At 33.8% G+C, this 19,620-nt stretch overlaps 1 protein-coding gene and 1 long non-coding RNA gene across 3 annotated transcripts in view; one reads left to right on the plus strand and one right to left on the minus strand.

Annotated features, from left to right (window-relative positions):
- Positions 1-19,393, plus strand: LOC126811790 (NADPH:adrenodoxin oxidoreductase, mitochondrial). The gene is made up of 13 exons (XM_050537702.1): positions 1-90; positions 536-726; positions 1,329-1,424; positions 4,048-4,170; positions 4,428-4,472; positions 4,775-4,843; positions 9,090-9,191; positions 9,841-10,033; positions 11,420-11,613; positions 11,874-11,939; positions 12,740-12,848; positions 14,811-14,981; positions 15,644-19,393. The coding sequence occupies exons 2-13, from the start codon at positions 571-573 to the stop codon at positions 15,772-15,774; spliced, it is 1,455 nt and encodes a 484-aa protein (XP_050393659.1). The 5' UTR covers positions 1-90; positions 536-570; the 3' UTR covers positions 15,775-19,393.
- The window catches only part of LOC130010727 (uncharacterized), a 16,207-nt gene continuing 10,342 nt past the window's right edge, over positions 13,756-19,620 (minus strand). For both annotated transcript variants that reach the window (XR_008786016.1, XR_008786015.1), the window contains exons 2-3: positions 14,964-15,110; positions 13,756-14,066 (exon numbers count right to left, since the gene is read on the minus strand). This is a non-coding gene — a long non-coding RNA (uncharacterized LOC130010727). The remainder of the gene's footprint in view (positions 14,067-14,963; positions 15,111-19,620) is intronic.

Below are 19,620 nucleotides of genomic sequence, written 5' to 3' on the forward strand. Positions count from 1 at the left end.
AGGTGCGCGAACTATAACGTCCTTGAACTCCGACCTTTAGCCAGAGTTTGCTAGGTTCACCGTTAAGCTGTACGAATTGGACAATTCTAAGTATAAATACACCTTTTTGTTCAGATTTTTCCGAAACACTGTTTGACAGTTGCCATACGTCCTTATATGTATTATATCCTATTCACTTTTCCAACGTCTGGTTAATTACATAATCAAGATAATAACAAAGATCAAGGATTGTACACTCACATCACATAGCCTACTCTTTATTTATTTCATAATATGATTGATTTGGTATTACAGTAATTTACAGATAGGCCTACGTCGTGTAATAGTACGCCTAAACATCCGTCCTCCAAAATTAAATGACACTGATATACCTACAGATAGAAAGAAATTTGTCATGGAGATAGAGCGCCATCTAAAGTATCTCATGTTTTGTGCTGTGTATGTTGGTTGAAAAAATGAAATGCCAGCAAATATAGAGTGTGTTTTAAAAAATGTGGTTTATCAAGTTTCATAGGTGAATAATGTATATTTTTAGGAATTTAGAACACAAAAGATAAGTTAGTTATTGAAATGGCCTCATATAATAGCAGACAGTTCTTACTACGACTCTCCCGTCAAATACATAAGTGTCAGAGACGCTTATACACAAACAATAATGCAGTTCCCCATGTTGCCATTATTGGAAGTGGTCCTGCAGGATTTTATACTGCTCAACAATTGTTAAAGGTAATTCCCACTTTAAAATTACAAAATGAAAAATACAAATTTTATTTATTAAAAAATATAGAATTAACAGATCAATGATATATGTCTGTCAAATAGTGTAAATAGTATTGTGTGAAGTTTAACAACAATAAAATATACTTAAAACTATATGTCCAAGCAGGCCAACATCATGAATAGATTATATTGGAATGTAATTGTATCCAAATGTTTTCATATTTATCAATGCAAAGAAGATCAAGATTTGAAAACTTAATCTTGATTATCAAATACTGTTCACACTTTTAATACATTACATATTAGATTTAAATTCATCAATTAGATTTTCAATCCTTTTTTCTAATTACATTGATGTCAAGAGATTATTTACCCTGAATTTTCTCCTAATCTTCTTAGTTCTTATAAAAATACTGTTTGTAATTTTGATAATGAAATTTTGAACTGGAGTTCTGTCATGTTGCTATTTTATTGCAAATGATTTAAAACACATTTTTATTTGAAAAATTTGAAAAAAATTATTAATATTTTTTTTTCTCATATTTTCATGTGCATTTTGATTATTGTAAGAATGAATACTATTATAATCAAATATGTTGTCATTTTAGGGTCATTCAACAATTAAAGTAGATATATATGAAAAACTTCCTGTTCCATTTGGCTTAGTAAGATTTGGTGTAGCACCTGACCATCCAGAAGTGAAGGTATTTTAAAGTCTTGCATTTTAAAACCAATTTAATTATTATTTGATATGAGGAAGTGATTATACACATGTCTGTGAAAAATTCCATATACTTTTTATATTACAAGTGTAATTAAAGCTAGTAGGTCTAACAGCAAAATAATCAGTATTCATGAAGAGGAAAGAAAACCCCATAAATTAAAAAACTATTATATATTCACTTGTGGTTAATTACGTCATCCTTTACAACTGTGAAACTATAAAATATGACATTTTTATACGCTTACATTTTCATGTGGACATATATTATAGTCGCCCCTGTCCGTCCGTCCGTCCGTCCACAATTTGTTTGTCGACACTCTACAGGTCACAATTTTTATTCAATTTTGACAAAACTTAAAATATTGGCTTTTCTCCAAAAGATCTTGGCTTCTTTCGATATTGGCGTATATCGGACTATAACTTGATGGATTATGGCCCCTGATAGTATGAAAAATCAAGTTTTTAGCTTGTGGACACTCTAGAGGTCACAATTTTGATCCGATTTTAATAAAACTTGAAATACATGTTTATAACCCAAAGATCTTGGTTCCTTTCTATAATCGCGCATATCGGATTTTAACTTCCTGAATTATGGCTCTTGATATGTACGAAAAATCACGTTTTTAGCTTGTGGTCACTCTTGAGGTAACAATTTTTATCCGATTTAAAAAAAACGTTTGAATATATCACCCTTACACCCAAATGATGGGTGAGTTTGAATTTCGTGGGGATCACATGGCTAAGTGGGTAAGACGCTGGCTCGCTAGCCTGGAGGTCGGGTGTTCGATCCCTGCATTGGTCGAGAAAGTTCATCCAGATTTTCCAGCGTGGTTTCCCCTTGTCAGTGATGCAGGACGGAGGGCCTGACAAGGACAGCTGTCTAGTCGTTCGGATGGGATGAAAAACCGAGGTCCCGTGTACACATTGGCGTGCACGTAAAAGATCCCTTGGCAGTTGGAATTCGATATAAGAGTAGGCGGTAGTGCCGCTGCCCGGGCAAAATTTCCCTCATAGCACTGTATGGCGTATGCCCGTCTTCATTAGCCCAGTTTAGGAGCAGAACAGTAGGACGTTAAACCCTATTTCATTTCATTTCATTTTGACCAAAATTGCCGTACAAAATGGCCGCCCCTCGTTCGCAAATAGTGTGGTCCCTCTAGAGGTCACAATTTTTATCCAATTTAAAAAAAAACGTTTGAATATATCACCGTTCATTTCATTTCATTTTGACCAAAATTGCCGGACAAAATGGCCACCCCTCATACGCAAATAGTGTATATTATTTTATGGTATATCAAACTTGTGGACACACTCTAGAGGCCACAATTTTGATCCGATTTTGATGAAACTTGAAATACATGTTTATAACTCAAAGATCATGGTTCCTTTTGATATTTGCGTCCTTGATTGTACGAAAAATCATGTTTTTAGCTTATGGTCCCTCTAGAGGTCACCTTTTTTATCCGATTGAAAAAAACATTTAAATATTTCACCACCGTTCCGCCCTAATAACGGCTGAGTTCGAATTTCGTGAAAATCGGACCAAAATGTCCGCCCCCTCATACGCAAATAATGTAAAAATATGGTATATCAATGTTGTGGAACCTCTAGAGGTCATAATTTTGATCCGATTTTGATGAAACTTGAAATATATCTTTATGACACCAAAGATCTTGGTTCCTGTCGATATTCGCGCATATCGGATCGTAACTCCCTGACTTATGGCCCTTGATTGTACGAAAAATCAATTTTTGTTTAGCTTGTTCTCTATCCATCTCTTGCAAAATGTGAGCGTATCCTGCCTGGCAGCCGCTGGTTAATGACTGAGACTGGTTATTGGGTTTACAATGACTAATATAAAGAAATTCAATGGTCACAGTTGCTCAGTATCAAGCCGCTGGCTCACTAACCAGAAGGTTCTGTATTTGATGCCGGTATTAGCAGGATAAGTTCCTCTGGATTTCTCAGTGTGGTTTCCCCGTGTCATTTTGTTGGCATATACTAAAAAGAACCCTTGACAATTGGAATTTGAAATAAGAGTAGGCCATGGCACCATTGTCCAGGCAAAATTTCCCCCATAGCACACTTTATGCTGTTTTCATTAGCCCAGTTGGTGCAGAAAAAGTAGGATGTTAAATCCAATTTCACTTCTTTGTATCATGAACAATTTATGGAATGTCAGCATCAGTTATATATAACCACAATCACATTCACAGTACACGTCCTTACATATCTAAGTTCACTCTCAAAATTGGGATTAAAAATTGATGAAAGGCAGGTACACAACCATAATCCAGTGACGGATCATGAGGTCACCCGACCCATGGGGGTAGGGGGGTAGGGGGCAGGGGGGGGCGGGGTCTTCCCCTGAGAGCTTTTTTGAAATTTCGACCTGAAATGGTGGTCTGTGGAGAATTTGCGGGAAGTCATAAGTTCTAGGCAGTAAGTGTCAATTTAGATTAGTAATCTGAATGAAGTTGCAATGTATGGAAATATTTCTGATATCAACTTCCTGATCACTTTGTTTCACGATTTTTGGGAAATTGGTCTTCATTATTTTTTTCTACAAGGCCTAAAAATAATTTTAGATATATTTTATATAGAATGTTATTAACACCTTCACACAAACAGCAGAGAATGAGAGATGTAGTTTTATGGGTAATATTACTATTGGTAAAGATATAACAGTAGCTGATTTACAGAAGGCATATACAGCTGTTGTATTGGTAATTAATTTGTACATATTTTATAAAAAAATATATGACATGTCTTTAGAAACCGTAATCACTGAAAATATAATGGTACTCACATAATTAAAAATAAAAACGATACTAAACTGGTTTTTGATCTTTTAAAATGAAAATAAAGACCAAACCTGTATCATGAAATTAAAATACCTTTTTTTTCTGATTGCAAAATCCTGCATTATTTAACTGGAGATTAATGAAAGGATTAAATAAAATATAATACTCTTTATTTTTAGTCTTATGGAGCTGATGCTGATAGAACCTTAGGCATACCTGGAGAGGTAAATATTTAAAACACCGAATACCAGTTTGTCAGGTAAAATAATGACATGGAAATCCTTGTCTGAGTTACATAAAGTCATATAAGATATCAGACATGGTAAATTGACCATTTCTTTACATTTTGGCATCTGATTTTCCACATTAAATATACTTGTATTAAGTTGGGGAGGGATTGGTGGGTGTGAGAGTGGTCTAGCATGCTATAGATTATGTCAGTCAAGGTTTAATGTATTTGATAAGCCTAGGGTTGCCTACCTAACTGTAGACATTACTTAAAGTTACTTCATAAATTATATTTCAGGATCTACCAAATGTTATTTCAGCCAGGACTTTAGTTGGATGGTATAATGGTCTACCACATGATAAAAATGTAAGTATGATAACATATATTGTTCAAATTAGCACACTTTGCCGTACCAACAATTTCGACTACACCCCATTCCAACTACAAATTTGATTACCTCCAAAATTCTGACTCCCCAACCAACCAGCATTGAACTGATCCAATGATTAAGAGATGTAATTAATGTAATGATTATTGTTAAAATAGCTAATTCATTATATATTATAGTTTGTTGTCCCCCGTCTTTCTGTCTGTCTGTCTGTCTGTCCGTCACACTTTTTGGGACACAATAACTCTCCTTCTAGTTGACCTAGAATGTTCAAACTTGGTGTAGGTGTTTATTAGGTCAATGCCTTGATGGAGTTCGAAGATGAGCATTTTCTGCTTAGGGTAAGCAGAGATAAGCAATTTGATTGGTTGATGCTTTGGGACACGATAACTTTAGTTCTAACTAAGTGAGAGTGATGAAACTTGGTGTATAGTTTCATTACATCAATACCTTGACTAAGTTCGATAATGAGCATTTTCTGCTGAGGGTAAGCAGAGTGATAAGCAATTTGATTGGCTGAGACTTTGGAACACAATAACTCTCCTTCTAATTGAGCAAAAATGTTCAAACTTGGTGTAGGTATTTATTAGGTCAATGCCTTGATGGAGTGTGAAGATGAGCATTTTCTGCCTAGGGTAAGTGGAGATAAGCAATTTGATTGGTTGATGCTTTGGGACACGATAACTTTAATTCCAATTAAGTGAGAGTGATGAAACTTGGTGTATAGTTTCATTACATCAATACCTTAACTAAGTTCGATAATGAGCATTTTCTGCTCAGGGTAAGCAGAGCGATAAGCAATTTGAGTGGCCGAGACTTTGGAACACAATAACTCTCCTTCTAATTGAGCTAGAATGTTCAAACTTGTAGGTGTTTATGAGGTCAATGCCTTGATGGAGTGCGAAGATGAGCATTTTCTGCTTATGGTAAGTAGAGATAGGCAATTTGATTGGTTGATGCTTTGGGACACGATAACTTTAGTTCTAATTAAGATGAGTGATGAAACTTGGTGTATAGTTTCATTACATCAATATTTTGACTAAGTTCGATGATGAGAATTGTCTGCTTAGGCTAAGGAGCAATAAGCATTTTGATTGGTCAAGACTTTCGAACATAACAACTCTACTTCTAATTGAGGTAGAATGTTTAAACTTGATGTAGATGTTCGTCTTGACTGAGTTCAATGATTAACATAACGAGCTAAAGCTAAGCAGAGATAAGCAATTTCCTTGGTCGATGCTTTGGGACAAGATAACTTTGATTCTATCTGATAGAGAGTGATGAAACTTAGTGTATAGTTGATAATCAGTTTGATGGCTCGATACTTTTGAAAAAAATAGATGTGCGATTAATTAATATGTGTCATCTATTTATTTGGGGATTTTGGCGGGGGACATCAGCCTCACTGTTGGCTTGTTTTCTTTAACATCAAAGCAAAAATGTCAGCTCTGAGTAAATTTTTGTTTTGATAAATTTTTGGAGATTATATTGAGTTTAAATACTTGCTTAGCTATACGAGATGAATTGTTTCAAATTTTGTACATCCCTATTTGAGTTCACTTTCATTCAGTCATTTTTTTTTATCTTATTAGAATTGTTTTATATTAAATATCATGTTTTTTTTTTTAATTTCAAGACTTCGGAAGTAGATATATTGTGTTTATTTATTTATTAATATGGTTTTATGTGTATATGGCGGGACCTTGTGAGTCTTACTGGATGTTGTATAGAAAAAAATAATGAGCACGGTGAATGTATTCATTAGAAGTGTGTAACAGCAACTTACACTGGAAAATGTACCACAATTGATATATATATATATATATATATATTCAAAATGTTTCAAACCACAACCACCCCTCAGAAAATGAAGATCAAATCAAATTTAAAAGTAGCCCCAGAAAACGTTCATGAGAAGAAACAAAACCTGCAGAGGCATTCTGGGGGCTCTGAAAGAGGGTAGGCAGAGGCATGCTGGGGGCTCTGAAGGAGGGTAGGCAGATCAAATTTAGGGGAGGGGCAGCGCCAGGAAAGTTTTGGTTCTGTGGCACATGCTAGAATTGAGCCATGACATACACTTGTTTGAGGGATTAAGTCCTGAAGATCTGAACATGAACATTTTTAGCAAAAATATGTATTCAGTGACTACTAGTTTAACAGTATCTCATTGGTTGGTAGATTGCAATCTGTATTCAGTGAACACTAGTATAACAGTTTAAAATCAACTCAATCATGTTTGTAGATCAATCTGTATTCAGTGAGTACTAGTTTAACAGTCTAAAATCAACCCAGTCAAGTTACTAGATTACTATTATTCAGTGAGTACTAGTTTAACAGTTTAAAATCAACTCCGTCTAGTTAGTATATTAATCTAAATTCAGTGGGTACTTGTGTAACAGTTTAAAATCAACTCAGTCTAGTTAACAGATTAATCTCTATTCACTGAGTACTAGTTTAACAGTTTAAAATCATCTCAGTTTAAATGAAATGAAATGGGGTTTAACATCTCAGTTTAGTTAATATATCAATCTGAATGCGACGAGTACTGGTATAACAATTTAAAATCATCCCAGTAGTTAATAGATTAATCTGTATTCGGATTGTAGTAGTATAACAGTTTAAAATCAACTCCATTTAGTTAATAGATCAATCTCTATTCGATGAGGACTAGTATAACAGTCTAGTCAATAGATTATGCACTTCAGAAAAAAAGGTCACAATATCGTCATTAGGACAATGGGAAATGGTGACATTGACGTGGATTTTCCCAGGGTATATGAGGCAACTATAATTTTGAGGGTACTTTTTCAGAATGTAGGATACTATTTGATGTGATTTAAACAATATTTATTCAAATAAGATTGATATTTAAAGATACATACATTGTCAAAGGTAAGGATTTAAAAACAAGCCAAAGGGCAAGCCTGGAAATAAGGCACCTGTCACAGACTTTGTCAGGCACAGATTCAGACTTTTTCATTCACTAAACCTCTAGCGACGGTCATTTTGTCTGGCACAGATTTGTCTTTTTTATTGATATTATTAATACATGTCTAGCACTAAGATGAAAATGTCAGGTACTATTTCATTAGTGTCCAACATTTTGTCAGGTACATCTAAAACCGTTATTTCCAGGCCTGCAAAGGGTTATATTAATAAGTATACTATTATATTAATAAGTCTCCTATTAATAAGCATACTACAAAAATACAATTACAGTATATACATTTCATATATACAATAAGTATTTAGTACTGCTATAAATTATATTTGCTATTAATCGTGCATGTAAGTAATTTGATAGTTTTTGTCACTTTCAATGCATTACCATTTCATAATACGGTTGTTTCGTATGATATTTTGAAGACGTCAGATGCAAAGGATACTGTTTCAGAAGGTAGGGAACTTTTTCAAAAGGTAGGGCACTTTTCGGAAGGGAGGGCACACAGCCTCCCCACTGCCTTTACCCTGCCCAGCACGCCTCTGGAAACCTGTACAATTGATCTACACTGATGAACTTGCTCAAATACCTGAGCAAATTATTTTTTAATATGTTTTGGTATTCTATCTATATAAATTAGTTCTTTATTTTGGGTTTCTATCTATATGTAAATTACTTTTTAATTATGTTTTTGTTTTCTATCCATATGAATTACTTTTTACTTATTTTGTACGATTTGTATATAAATTACTTCTTCATTTTTTGTTTGTTTTGATACTGTTTTTATGGAAGAATCTAGATTCTAGACTGTATAATCTGTTGTTATTAGCTTTAATCGAAATGGGATGTTTTTATTGAAGAATGTATTTTAGCTATGGAGAGGGTATATAGGTAGGAATAATAAAACCATCAGACCGTATAATCATTTGCTATAAGCCATAGTCGAAATGGTATGTGAGGGTACCAAGCCAAGCATTTTGCCCTGTTAAAAGGGCCATATCTTACTTTTTTTTAGATTTATCTTGCTGCCAATGGTATACAATGGACCTTGATTTTTTCCATCCCATCTGAGCATCTAGTCACTTTTCTTTACCAGGCCCTCAGCCATGCACCGTTGTCAAGATGAAACCATGCTGGCCAACACCAAGATTAATCCTGGATCCTCTCTCTGTCCTGCTCCAAAGATATTATTTCTGTCACAATAAACTTGTCTTCCAAGAAAGTAAATTAGTTTTCTAAACAAATGTAGTTGATAACATTTATATTTTTTAAATATTTCACAGTTAAATGTAGATTTATCTGGTGAAACAGCTGTTATATTAGGACATGGTAATGTTGCTTTAGATGTGACTAGAATATTACTTACTCCAGTATCTATATTAGCAGTAAGTACTACAGACTCTTACTTATATTTAGTTGAAATGACATCTGAAGTTGGGAGTCAATACTAAATTAATACTGTTTACCTTTCGTCTAGCTACACGAACATCTGATTGAGATACATCTGATGTGTTTTTAGCTACGATTGTGGCACTTAAGTTTAGTATAGACATAAAATTTGCGAACAACCACAAACATATTGTTAAGTTGAGTCAAACTACATTTTTCGTTAGTATACAAATCTTACCATTATTGCATATTTTGATTGGCTGGTTGTAGTAAACTCATCTGTTTTTGACTTCAAATGAAAATCTCTGATAACTCTGTGTCCGCTGCAATTGCTATGGGATCATTTGAGCCATTGTCAGATTGGATTATGGAAATATATGATAGTTTTGTCTCTGTTAATTTTGATGTGTTTCACAATAGCTATTACCAGAGAGAACTTAGCATCTCCAAACCTCATCTCAAGACAAAAAAAAGGTCAAGAGAAGAGGTACCTAGACTCATTTTTGTCATCCCTTTTTAATACTTAACACTAACAGTACAATGGCTGACTTTAGGAAAGAACAAAATTGTACAAAAAAAAGAAATAAATAATCGTTTTTATATGTGCCCAAATCTTACACTTGTATTTATATCTTTTACTTTCAGAAAACAGATATTTCCCAGCATTCTTTAGATGCCTTATCAAAATCCAACATTAAAAAGGTTTATGTGGTTGGACGTCGAGGACCTCTACAAGTGGCTTTTACCATCAAAGAATTGAGAGAAATGATTCATCTACCAGAATGTAAAACTATTATCCATAAAGATGACGTGGCACATCTCCAACCATTAATTGAAAGTATGATATCATCCACAATTCATTTCTTGCATGATCGTCTGCCTTGAATGGCAAAAGTCTGGTAGCCAATATGCCGAATTGGACATCAAGATATGGTGGATAAAATTCAAAATTCTAAATATGTGGACTGCATTGAGAGTATAAATGTTACTATTATCAGTTATGTTCAGTACACCTACCTTGATAGACTTCTGTGTTTTTACTTCTAAAAGAAATTATGTATTGTCCTTTGTTGGACATTTTAGTCATCTTGATGCCGGTCGAGCGTACATAAAAAAATGGTCAAAGATGTCACCCATCAACCCATTCAAATAATAAGTCCAGCATTAATAATTATTCTGTTCATCAATCTGCTTTCCGCTCAATTACAAATAGATGATTATTTTACTTGTTGATAAAGAAGTCAGTCAACTTGTCAGCTAATTCTTGTCAGTTAGACCTTTATGAGAATCAGGTTTTTAGGGAATGCAGTCTCATTCAGATCCCGATCCAAGTAATTAGTTCATATAATAGTAATTTGATAATCCTGTAAATATACATGCTTAAACGTCAATAGCCGACTGATATCCCAAATTACATGATCACCACCACACAATATTATAATCAGTAATAATTTTGCTTTGTGTGAATCAGCAACCAGGTAAAAGTAGCAGTTTACAATCCAAGTAGTTAGCACATTGTCATTTAATGGTAATTATTAAACATACATTATGCAAGAGCTAAATCTGTCTTATTGCAGGTCTTTCTTTAGGCCTGAAATGTTATCTAAATTATTAATTAGACATTAATTAACCTATCCAGACCATAATCAACTCTAGATGGCATCGCTAGCCTGCGATCTTTAGTGAATTATGAGCCGATTTACTGCATAACCTTCCTTCACGATTTAACGATTAAATGGTTAATCGAGACTATGCTGTTGATTGTACTGACTTTAGTAATGATGATCGAGGCTAGGCAGAAATTTCAATCGCTCAGTTCTCGGTTCACAGTGGATCAATTTGAATGAAATTTTCAGCAAATTGCCTTTACATTATCTAGTTTTTTAATTATTATAGTGAGAACTGCCAAATCGTTATCGCATCTCCCATAATGTATTTTTAAATCATGAATAAGTATTCAATTATTATTAAATTGTATCATTATGTATATTTTCTATTATATACTGGGTATTTTGGATGTAGCCTTGCATTTACCTGCTGCCATTATAGGGTATTTTATAAAATAAAATGTTATCTTTCCGTGCATCAACTTTGAATATTTTTTTTATGCCGTAAACAAATTTCTAATTGATATATTAAAAAATTATTTAAGTGTCTTATTATCAGATGTACACATACATGATAAAATAACCAATCCATTATTGTACATATATTTACTTTTCAGAGTTACCACGTCCTAGAAGAAGATTAACTGATTTATTGTATAAAACTGGTTGTACTCCCTCAGAAAAAGATCTTAAACTTTGGGCTAATGCAAAAAGACAATGGGAATTACAATTCTTAAAAAGTCCAACAAAAATAGTGCCAACTGAAGATAAGAAAATAAAATCAGTTTTATTCACTAAAAATACTTTGCAGGTTAGTTTGAGGTCATTTTAGAGTTTTTATTTTCAGTATGATCACACAAATATAACACACAAGAAAATGATTGTTTTTCTTACTTAGATTTCTTTACTTTGGGAGAGTCTAGTAAATTTTATTTTTTAATCTCATATCTTAAAAAGAGTATGTAAAAATATTATTTATATTAGATGAAGAATATAAATCAAATCTTTATGTTTTGGTTGTCCTCTTATCTACTTTCACTTTCTCATAATTCTGTAATTTTTTTCTACAAGGGTGATGACATTGTAAATCAGAAAGTTATATCTACTGAACACACAGAAGAAATAGAATGTGGACTAGTAAGACAATTTATTAATCATAAACTTATTAATTTGTAGTACATATTTTTATGGTGTGCCAATTGACACTAAAAGAATATACCAAGTAAATATTTATGGCCTAGGAACTTGTCCGTAAGAGCCACTTATATTGTTATTCTTCTTCTTAAGGTTGTTGCTCTTTGAAAAAAGCCTATTCAAGTTCTTTGGACAATTTCACATTAATTTTTCATATGACGTTACAATTCCAAGATGGCGACTATAATGTCCTGCTCAGTTCCTGGTTCATATAGTACCGTATTATCATACTTCTTTGTGAAATGTTTTCATGAATTTTGTCTTACCAATGATTGTTTAGTTTCGTGATTTCTTCCTATCAATCTGTCACTTAATTCTTCAAATTCTTTAGGTCTTTCTTTAGGCCTGAAATGTTATCTAAATTATTAATTAGACATTAATTAACTTATTCAGACCATAATCAACTCTCGATGTCATCGCTAGCCTGCGATTTTTATTGGATTAGGTTCCGATTTGATGTTCGACTTCCATTCATGATGTATTCATGAAATGGATAATTGAGACTGTTTTTTATTGTACCGACTTTACATTAATGATGATCGAGGCTAGGCCGAAAATTCAATCGCTTAAATCTTGGTTCAGAGTGGATCAATTTGACTGAAATTTTCAGCAAATTCCCTTTTCATTATTTAGTTTTTAACTATTATGGTAAGAACTGCCAGCTTTTTATCTAATCTCATAAAATGTATCTTTAAGCATTCATATTTATCAAAATATGTAGTTGATTCTCTGTGTATATTTAGGTGTTGAGAAGTATAGGTTATAAAAGTGTCTCCATAGATAATACTATACCATTTGATGCTAAGCGGGGTGTTATACCTAATGAAAATGGTCGAGTTACAGGAGTTTCAGGTAAAATAGATAATTGTCCCCCGCCTTTCAAAGAAAGCAGGGGACTATTAAAATGGGTCCGTCCGTCTGTCCATTACACTTTTTGGGACACAATAACTTTCCTTCTAATTGAGCTAGAATGTTCAAAGTTGGTGTAGGTGTTTGTTAGGTGAATGCCTTGCTGGAGTTCGACGATGAGCATTTTCTACTTAGGGTAAGCAGAGATAAGCAATCTGATTGGTTGATGCTTTGAGACACGATAACTTTAGTTCTAATTAAGTGAAAGTGATGGAACTTGGTGTATAGTTTCATTACATCAATAGCTTGACTCAGGGTAAGCAGAGCGATAAGCATTTGATTGGTTGAGACTTTGGAACACAATAACTCTCCTTCTAATTGAGGTAGAATGTTCACACTTGGTGTAGGCGTTCATTAGGTGAATGCCTTAATGGTGTTTAAAGAGGAGCATTTTCTGCTTAGGGAAAGTAGAGATAAGCAATTTGATTGGTTTAAACTTTGGGACACGATAATGAGCATTTTCTGCTCATGTTAAGCAGAGCGATAAACACTTTGATTAGTCGAGACTTTGGGAACACAATAACTCTGCTTCTAATTGAGGTAGAATGTTCAAACTTGGTGTAGGATTTCATTAGGTGAATGCCTTGATAGAGTTTGAAGATGAGCATCTTCTGCTCACGCCTCAGGGTAAGCAGAGATAAGCAATTTGATTGGTTGATAAATGTAGTTATAATTAAGTGAGAGTGATGAAACTCAGAGTATACTTTCATTACATCAATACCTTGATTAATTTCGATAATGAGCAATAAGCAATTTGATTGGTCAAGTCTTTGGAACATAACAACCCTGCTTTTAACTGAGGTAGAATGTTTAAACTTGATGTAGATGTTTATTAGTTGAATGTCTTGACTGAGTTTAATGATTAACATTTCAAGCTAAAGCTAAACAGAGCTAATCAATTTCATTGGTTAATGCTTTAGGATAAAATAACTTTGATTCTAACTGATGGAGAGTAATGAAATGTAGTTCACTACCAGGTACTTTGATCGTGAATATTTTATGCTTAGACGAATTATAGATAATCAGTTTGATTGCTCAATACTTTTGAAAAGGAAAAGTGTGCAATTAATCAATACATGTAATCTATTTATTTGTGGGTTTCAGCGGGGGACATCAGCCTCACTGTTGGCTTATCTCTCTGTTTCTTCTTTTTGATCTAACCTGTCAATAAATAAAAATTGTGTCTTTATTCGGTACCAAAGCAGGACAGGAGTCATGGTGACTAAGTGGGTAAGACGCTGGCTCGCTAGTCTGGAGGTCACATGGTTGATCCCTGCATTGGCCGAGAAAGTTCATCAGGATTTTCCAACTTGGTTTCCCCTTGTCAGTGGTGCAGGACGGAGGGCCTGACAAAGAGAGCTGTCTAGTTGTTCGGATGGGACTAAAACTGACGTCCCATGTATACATTGGCATGCACATTAAATATCTCTTGGCAGTTAGAATTCGATATAAAAGTAGGCCATAGTGCCGCTCCCCGGGCAAAATTTCCCTTATAGCACACTGTATGGCGTATGCTTGTTTTCATTAGCTAAGTCGGAGCAGAAAAGTAGGACTTTAAACCCATTTCATTTCATTTCACCAAAGCATGACCCTTGTTTTTATCTATATGCCAATCTGGACCAACTGACAGTGAAAATGACTGTATGCATGGAGAATTTCACTGTCAGTCAATTTACATGCCACAAAATTAGCATTCATATACAATAAATACAGCAGTCCATTTTATAGTTTTTATGTGAAAGAAAACTTGGGATAATGATGGAAAATATAGCTTGCTAATACAAATAAACTCTAGTTGACACAAAATTTTAAAATTTGGATTGGAGGTGGGATCATAATTAATACCGGTAATATGTATTAATGTGTATTAATTTTTGTTATTTTTACATGTTTTGTGTTTTACAGGTTTATATTGTAGTGGCTGGGTAGGATTAGGTCCTGTGGGTGTCATACTCTCTACTATGACAGACGGCTTTAATACCGGAAAACTTATATTAAAAGATATAGAATCAGGACATATTAGACATATACCCAAATCAGGAAAAGAAGAAATATTACCTGTTCTTAATGAGAAAGGTCTGTACTGTACTTTAATTTCCATAATCACTTTCTTGGTCAGTACTGTAGGCCTAATCAGTTATCTTTTAAAATGTTTTTCCTCCATTGATAACTATTTACGAAGCTGCTATTTGTGATATATGTATTCTAGAACAACAAAAAATAATTTCAGTGGCACTATTATGGTCAAGGTACAATTAAGATCAAAGCATAGTCTGTTTGCTTTGAAGTATAAATTTAGCCACTGTGTCAGGTGAATTGAATACAAACATCTGAAAGATGGTCTTCATCCATGGTCTTTTACAGATATGAGAGATTTTGTTTTTTTAGACAACAAATGTAGTATAAAGGGGATATACTTTTAACATCCACAGATTTTACATACAACTGGTTAAACAGATTCCAGATATAATTCTAAGATAAAAACTCTAGTTATGAATCAGGGCTGGGGTAATGGTAATCATAACTTATGATTGATCTGTGATCTTGATTATCATAATTCATAAGAGCTTAATTGCAGTAAAAACTACGTTTTCAACTGTCTGATAATTCACCTGAAAACAGAGAGTTGTTACTTCAGACTATAATATAGGCTTCTAAGAACCGTCCACACAGAATTAATCAGTTTTATTCGCTTAAATATATCTGTTTGTTCAAGTTTCATAAATTTTCATTTGTAGGCGTGAAGGTAGTTAATTTTATGGACTGGAAACAGATAGATAAAGCCGAGACACAAAAAGGCGAAACTGTAGGAAAACCAAGAGAAAAAATAATATCTATTGAAGAAATGATCCAAGCGACCAAGACATGATCAATTATATTGTAACAATGGAATATGTTATTAAATGTAAAAAGTAAAGATGGGTTGATGCGTCATTTGCAGTTTTCGCTAATATATCAAATTTCTCACAGCTTAATCCACACTAAGATGTACTCAGATTGATCATTTTATTAAGAAAACAAAATCAAAATATCAACACTAGATAACCTCCTGGCTTGGATTCAATCAGATTTAAAATTGGCCGCTACCAATTTTGTTTGTCCAACAAAAAATGGTGGCATACTCATTACCTAGTACATCATACAAGGGCGTGGATTAGTCAAAACTTTTGGGGGTGACGGACAAACCCTGGAACCTGGAACATTTCATTACCAAACGAAATAAATAATTATGAACAGTTTACTGTACCAGTGTTATTTCGATGAAGGCTGTAACTAAAGGTAATATGATGACAATATGGAAAAATTGACTACCTACGTCAAAGCTGCATAAATATTAATTGTTCATGAAGTTAAGTGAATTGTTCATGAAGTTAAGTGAATCGTCCAAAGACGTTCGTTCTACGATCAGGACTGTTCTCTTTGAATATCTTGGCGACATGAAGGGGATTATTATGCATAGCACACGCCATCAAGTGGTTCAGTCGGTTTTGCGTCATGGAGTTGCGCAGTCAAGTTTTGATACGGCACAGAGTGCTGAAGGATCGCTCGGCTGACCAGGAACTAGCAGGGTTCAGCAGTGTGAGATGAGAAGAGCTTCGACAGAAGGGAACATCTGCCTCACTTCAGGTGACATAATGAGGAACGCTTCGTGCACAAGTGAAATAGATTTGGCCGAAAACTGGCGCTTGAAGAATGGCAATTCTTGTTCCAAGTCCCGATTCAGTTCCAGATACGTAGAAACAAGCTCACCATCATGTGGATATAAGCCTGAAAATCTGTCCTGACGATCAATATCATGGGGGGGACAGAGACATATTCTTCCCCCCCCTTCCGATTCTAAGGGGGGGGGGGACGTTCCCCCCCTAAATCCACGCCCATGACAGCATAAATCAATGGGGCAGCACAACAACTATTATTCCTCATGCAAGAATAAAATGTCTCATGTATGGAACAATTTGCCAGATTGTTTTATGTAAAGGATATAACCGGATTCTGAGATTATGCTCGGAAAATTAAAATCCAAGGGAAGAAATCCATGTAAATGTGTTGAATGTTTTTTTGCCATAAATTGGATTGTTTAATTGAAAAATATTGAGTAATTTTGTGGATGTGATTGAAAATATTTTATTGCTTAAAAATATACAGTTTTCATAGAGTAAGAAAAGTAAAGACGTGGCATTTGTAAATGTGTACTATTTATTCCCTGTTTTGAAAAACAGGTTATATATTTGTTGTATACCTAAATAAAAAACAATATTGTAAACTGTTAATGTTGAGAATTGTCACCTGAAAGAATAATTGAAGAATGAATCTTATGATGATCACCGATAAGGTAGAATTTATATTTCCCAACAACAGCTTCCAATCTGTTTTGTCATATGATGAAAATTATCACATGCTCAGGTAGTAAGAGAAATTCGTAGGAGTATGATTTATTTAACATGCTTATTTTAATTATATTAAAATGTTAAAGATGTGATGTCTCCCTTTGATGTTGGCGTACCAATATTTCAAATAATTTACTGGCAACAAGCCAAACATACATCACGATAGAGGCAGGCATTCAGGTGATGGGACGATGAACTGTATCAATATTCAGTGCCAAAAACCTTATGAGATTAAGGCTTCAGTCTTTAATGGATAAGCTGCTGTCAAAATGTGGTTGCTGTGTGAACGTATTTCGACACTTTGGGTGGCTATCTTTAAACATAAGGGTGGCTGTTAGATTTTAGGTAAGAGCAAAAACTACTCAATTGATGACAAGTCAAACAATTCATTCAGGTGATGGGACGATGAACTGTATCAATATTCAGTGTCAAAAACCTTATGAGATTAAGGCTGCAGTCTTTAATGGATAAGCTGCTGTCAAAATGTGGTTGCTGTGTGAACGTATTTCGACACTTTGGGTGGCTATCTTTAAACATAAGGGTGGCTGTTAGATTTTAGGTAAGGGCAAAAACTACTCAATTGATGACAAGTCAAACAATTGCAGGAAAAACTATGTAAATTTGAATCAAAACTCTGAACTTTGAATCAAAACTCTGAACTTTGATCACTAATTGAACAATACCATAGAAATCTGCTTAGATTCACATGATGACAGAGAGAAATGGGGTTTATGTCCACCCGACACAAACTAGGTCATTTCAGGACCAACATATTATTATGGTTAAATCTTATTTCTATAATTCACTTGCGCGTAAGGGTCTTTAGCAGTGGGAGGAAACCAGAAAAAAAACCCCAGGTGATCCTACTCCTTGACACTCACAAGCAGGGGGTTCAAAACCACTCCACTTGACTCAATGACAGACCGTATGATTTCATGCACACACGTTTTAAACCACTTGGCACCCCCCCCCCCTTCCAGAGCAGGGACAGTAACTCAGTTCAAAATTGCTTTCAACAGGGTTCTTTTTTCATTACTTATTCACACCTGTTAAACCGTAACCACTAAAGTTTTCATGTTGAACAGCAACCTTTCGAAACAAATATGTCTGCAGTAGTAAATCAAGATACATGTATCACCAGATTTTGTTGATATCCATGTGAGATTATTTCTTTTGTCAACCCACCATTAAATTGTCTTTTGTTTTGGGTACAAATATTTAATTGTTTGAATGGTTTGTCTGCTTTAAAAGACATAAATGAAGAGTCAAGTCCAATGCTTGTAATACTTTTATATAATAACAATCAGTTTGTGGGTTACATACAAGATTTTAATACCAGTATTTAAATATTCATATGGTCAATTTTTTTAGCATTTTAGCTGCATTTATAGAAATTGTAAATCTTTCAAATGAATGTATTTCCTTTAATTCATTTGTTTTTAAAGGTGTATTTTGTAAGAGCTAAATCGATTTATTGAAGGTCCTTTTTCTGGCTTCAAATGTTATTTAAATAATTAAACAGACCTTAATATACATGACAAGCCCATAAACACCTCTCTAAACCATCGAATGGCTTGGATATCAAATGGATTAGACCATTTGCAGCGTGGCACCATTAAACGGTAAACAAGAAAAATGGAAAATTGAGATTTTGTTTATTATCGTAGCAATGACAATCTGAATCAAGATGCTATTCTTGTCTAAACTTTAAACATCCATAACTTTGCTTAGAGTAAGTAATTTGACTGAAATTTTCAATATATTCATTATCTATTTTTAAACTATTACCATACCGGTAGTGAAAACGGCCAGCTCTTTATTTAAATCTTACGTAGGAAACATCACTGATCATCAAATAAAGAACAAAAAGCAATCAGTTAGAATAGTCTTGAAAATCATTTATCTGCTTATTTGTACCATAACTAAAATAATGTAATTAGTTTTTGTATGTATCATATATAATTCGACATTGTACATATATTATACACCCAAACCAGAAGGAAGCAAATTAATATAAGCCTACTCGGCTTGTTTTTGTATCCTATTATTTATGCCTTTTACATTGTATAATATTCTCGAAATAAATACTGTTTAAACCAATAGTCTTGAAAATTTATTTGAATTCAAATATCTAAATATATAATAAGCACTACTATTACTAGTATCAGTGATAACCATTCAGATATAAAATATAAGATTGTACAAGGTTTAACAAATACAGCTCTACATGTATTAGGTACATGTAGTATTCAATTTGACAGTATTCCTTTAACACATTTGTAAACTATGTCTACTACATGTACATGTATAACAATTAATTAAACATG

This window comes from Patella vulgata, chromosome 2, assembly GCF_932274485.2.
Source record: "Patella vulgata chromosome 2, xgPatVulg1.2, whole genome shotgun sequence".
NCBI lineage: Eukaryota > Metazoa > Mollusca > Gastropoda > Patellidae > Patella > Patella vulgata.

Excerpts from the sequence above, each read along its gene's own strand:
- LOC126811790 (XM_050537702.1), top strand. The coding sequence starts at position 571 with ATGGCCTCATATAATAGCAGACAGTTCTTACTACGACTCTCCCGTCAA. Across the intron at positions 4,473-4,774 it reads CCTTAGGCATACCTGGAGAG|GATCTACCAAATGTTATTTC; the intron begins GTAAATATTTAA and ends ATTATATTTCAG. Across the intron at positions 9,192-9,840 it reads CTCCAGTATCTATATTAGCA|AAAACAGATATTTCCCAGCA; the intron begins GTAAGTACTACA and ends TTTTACTTTCAG.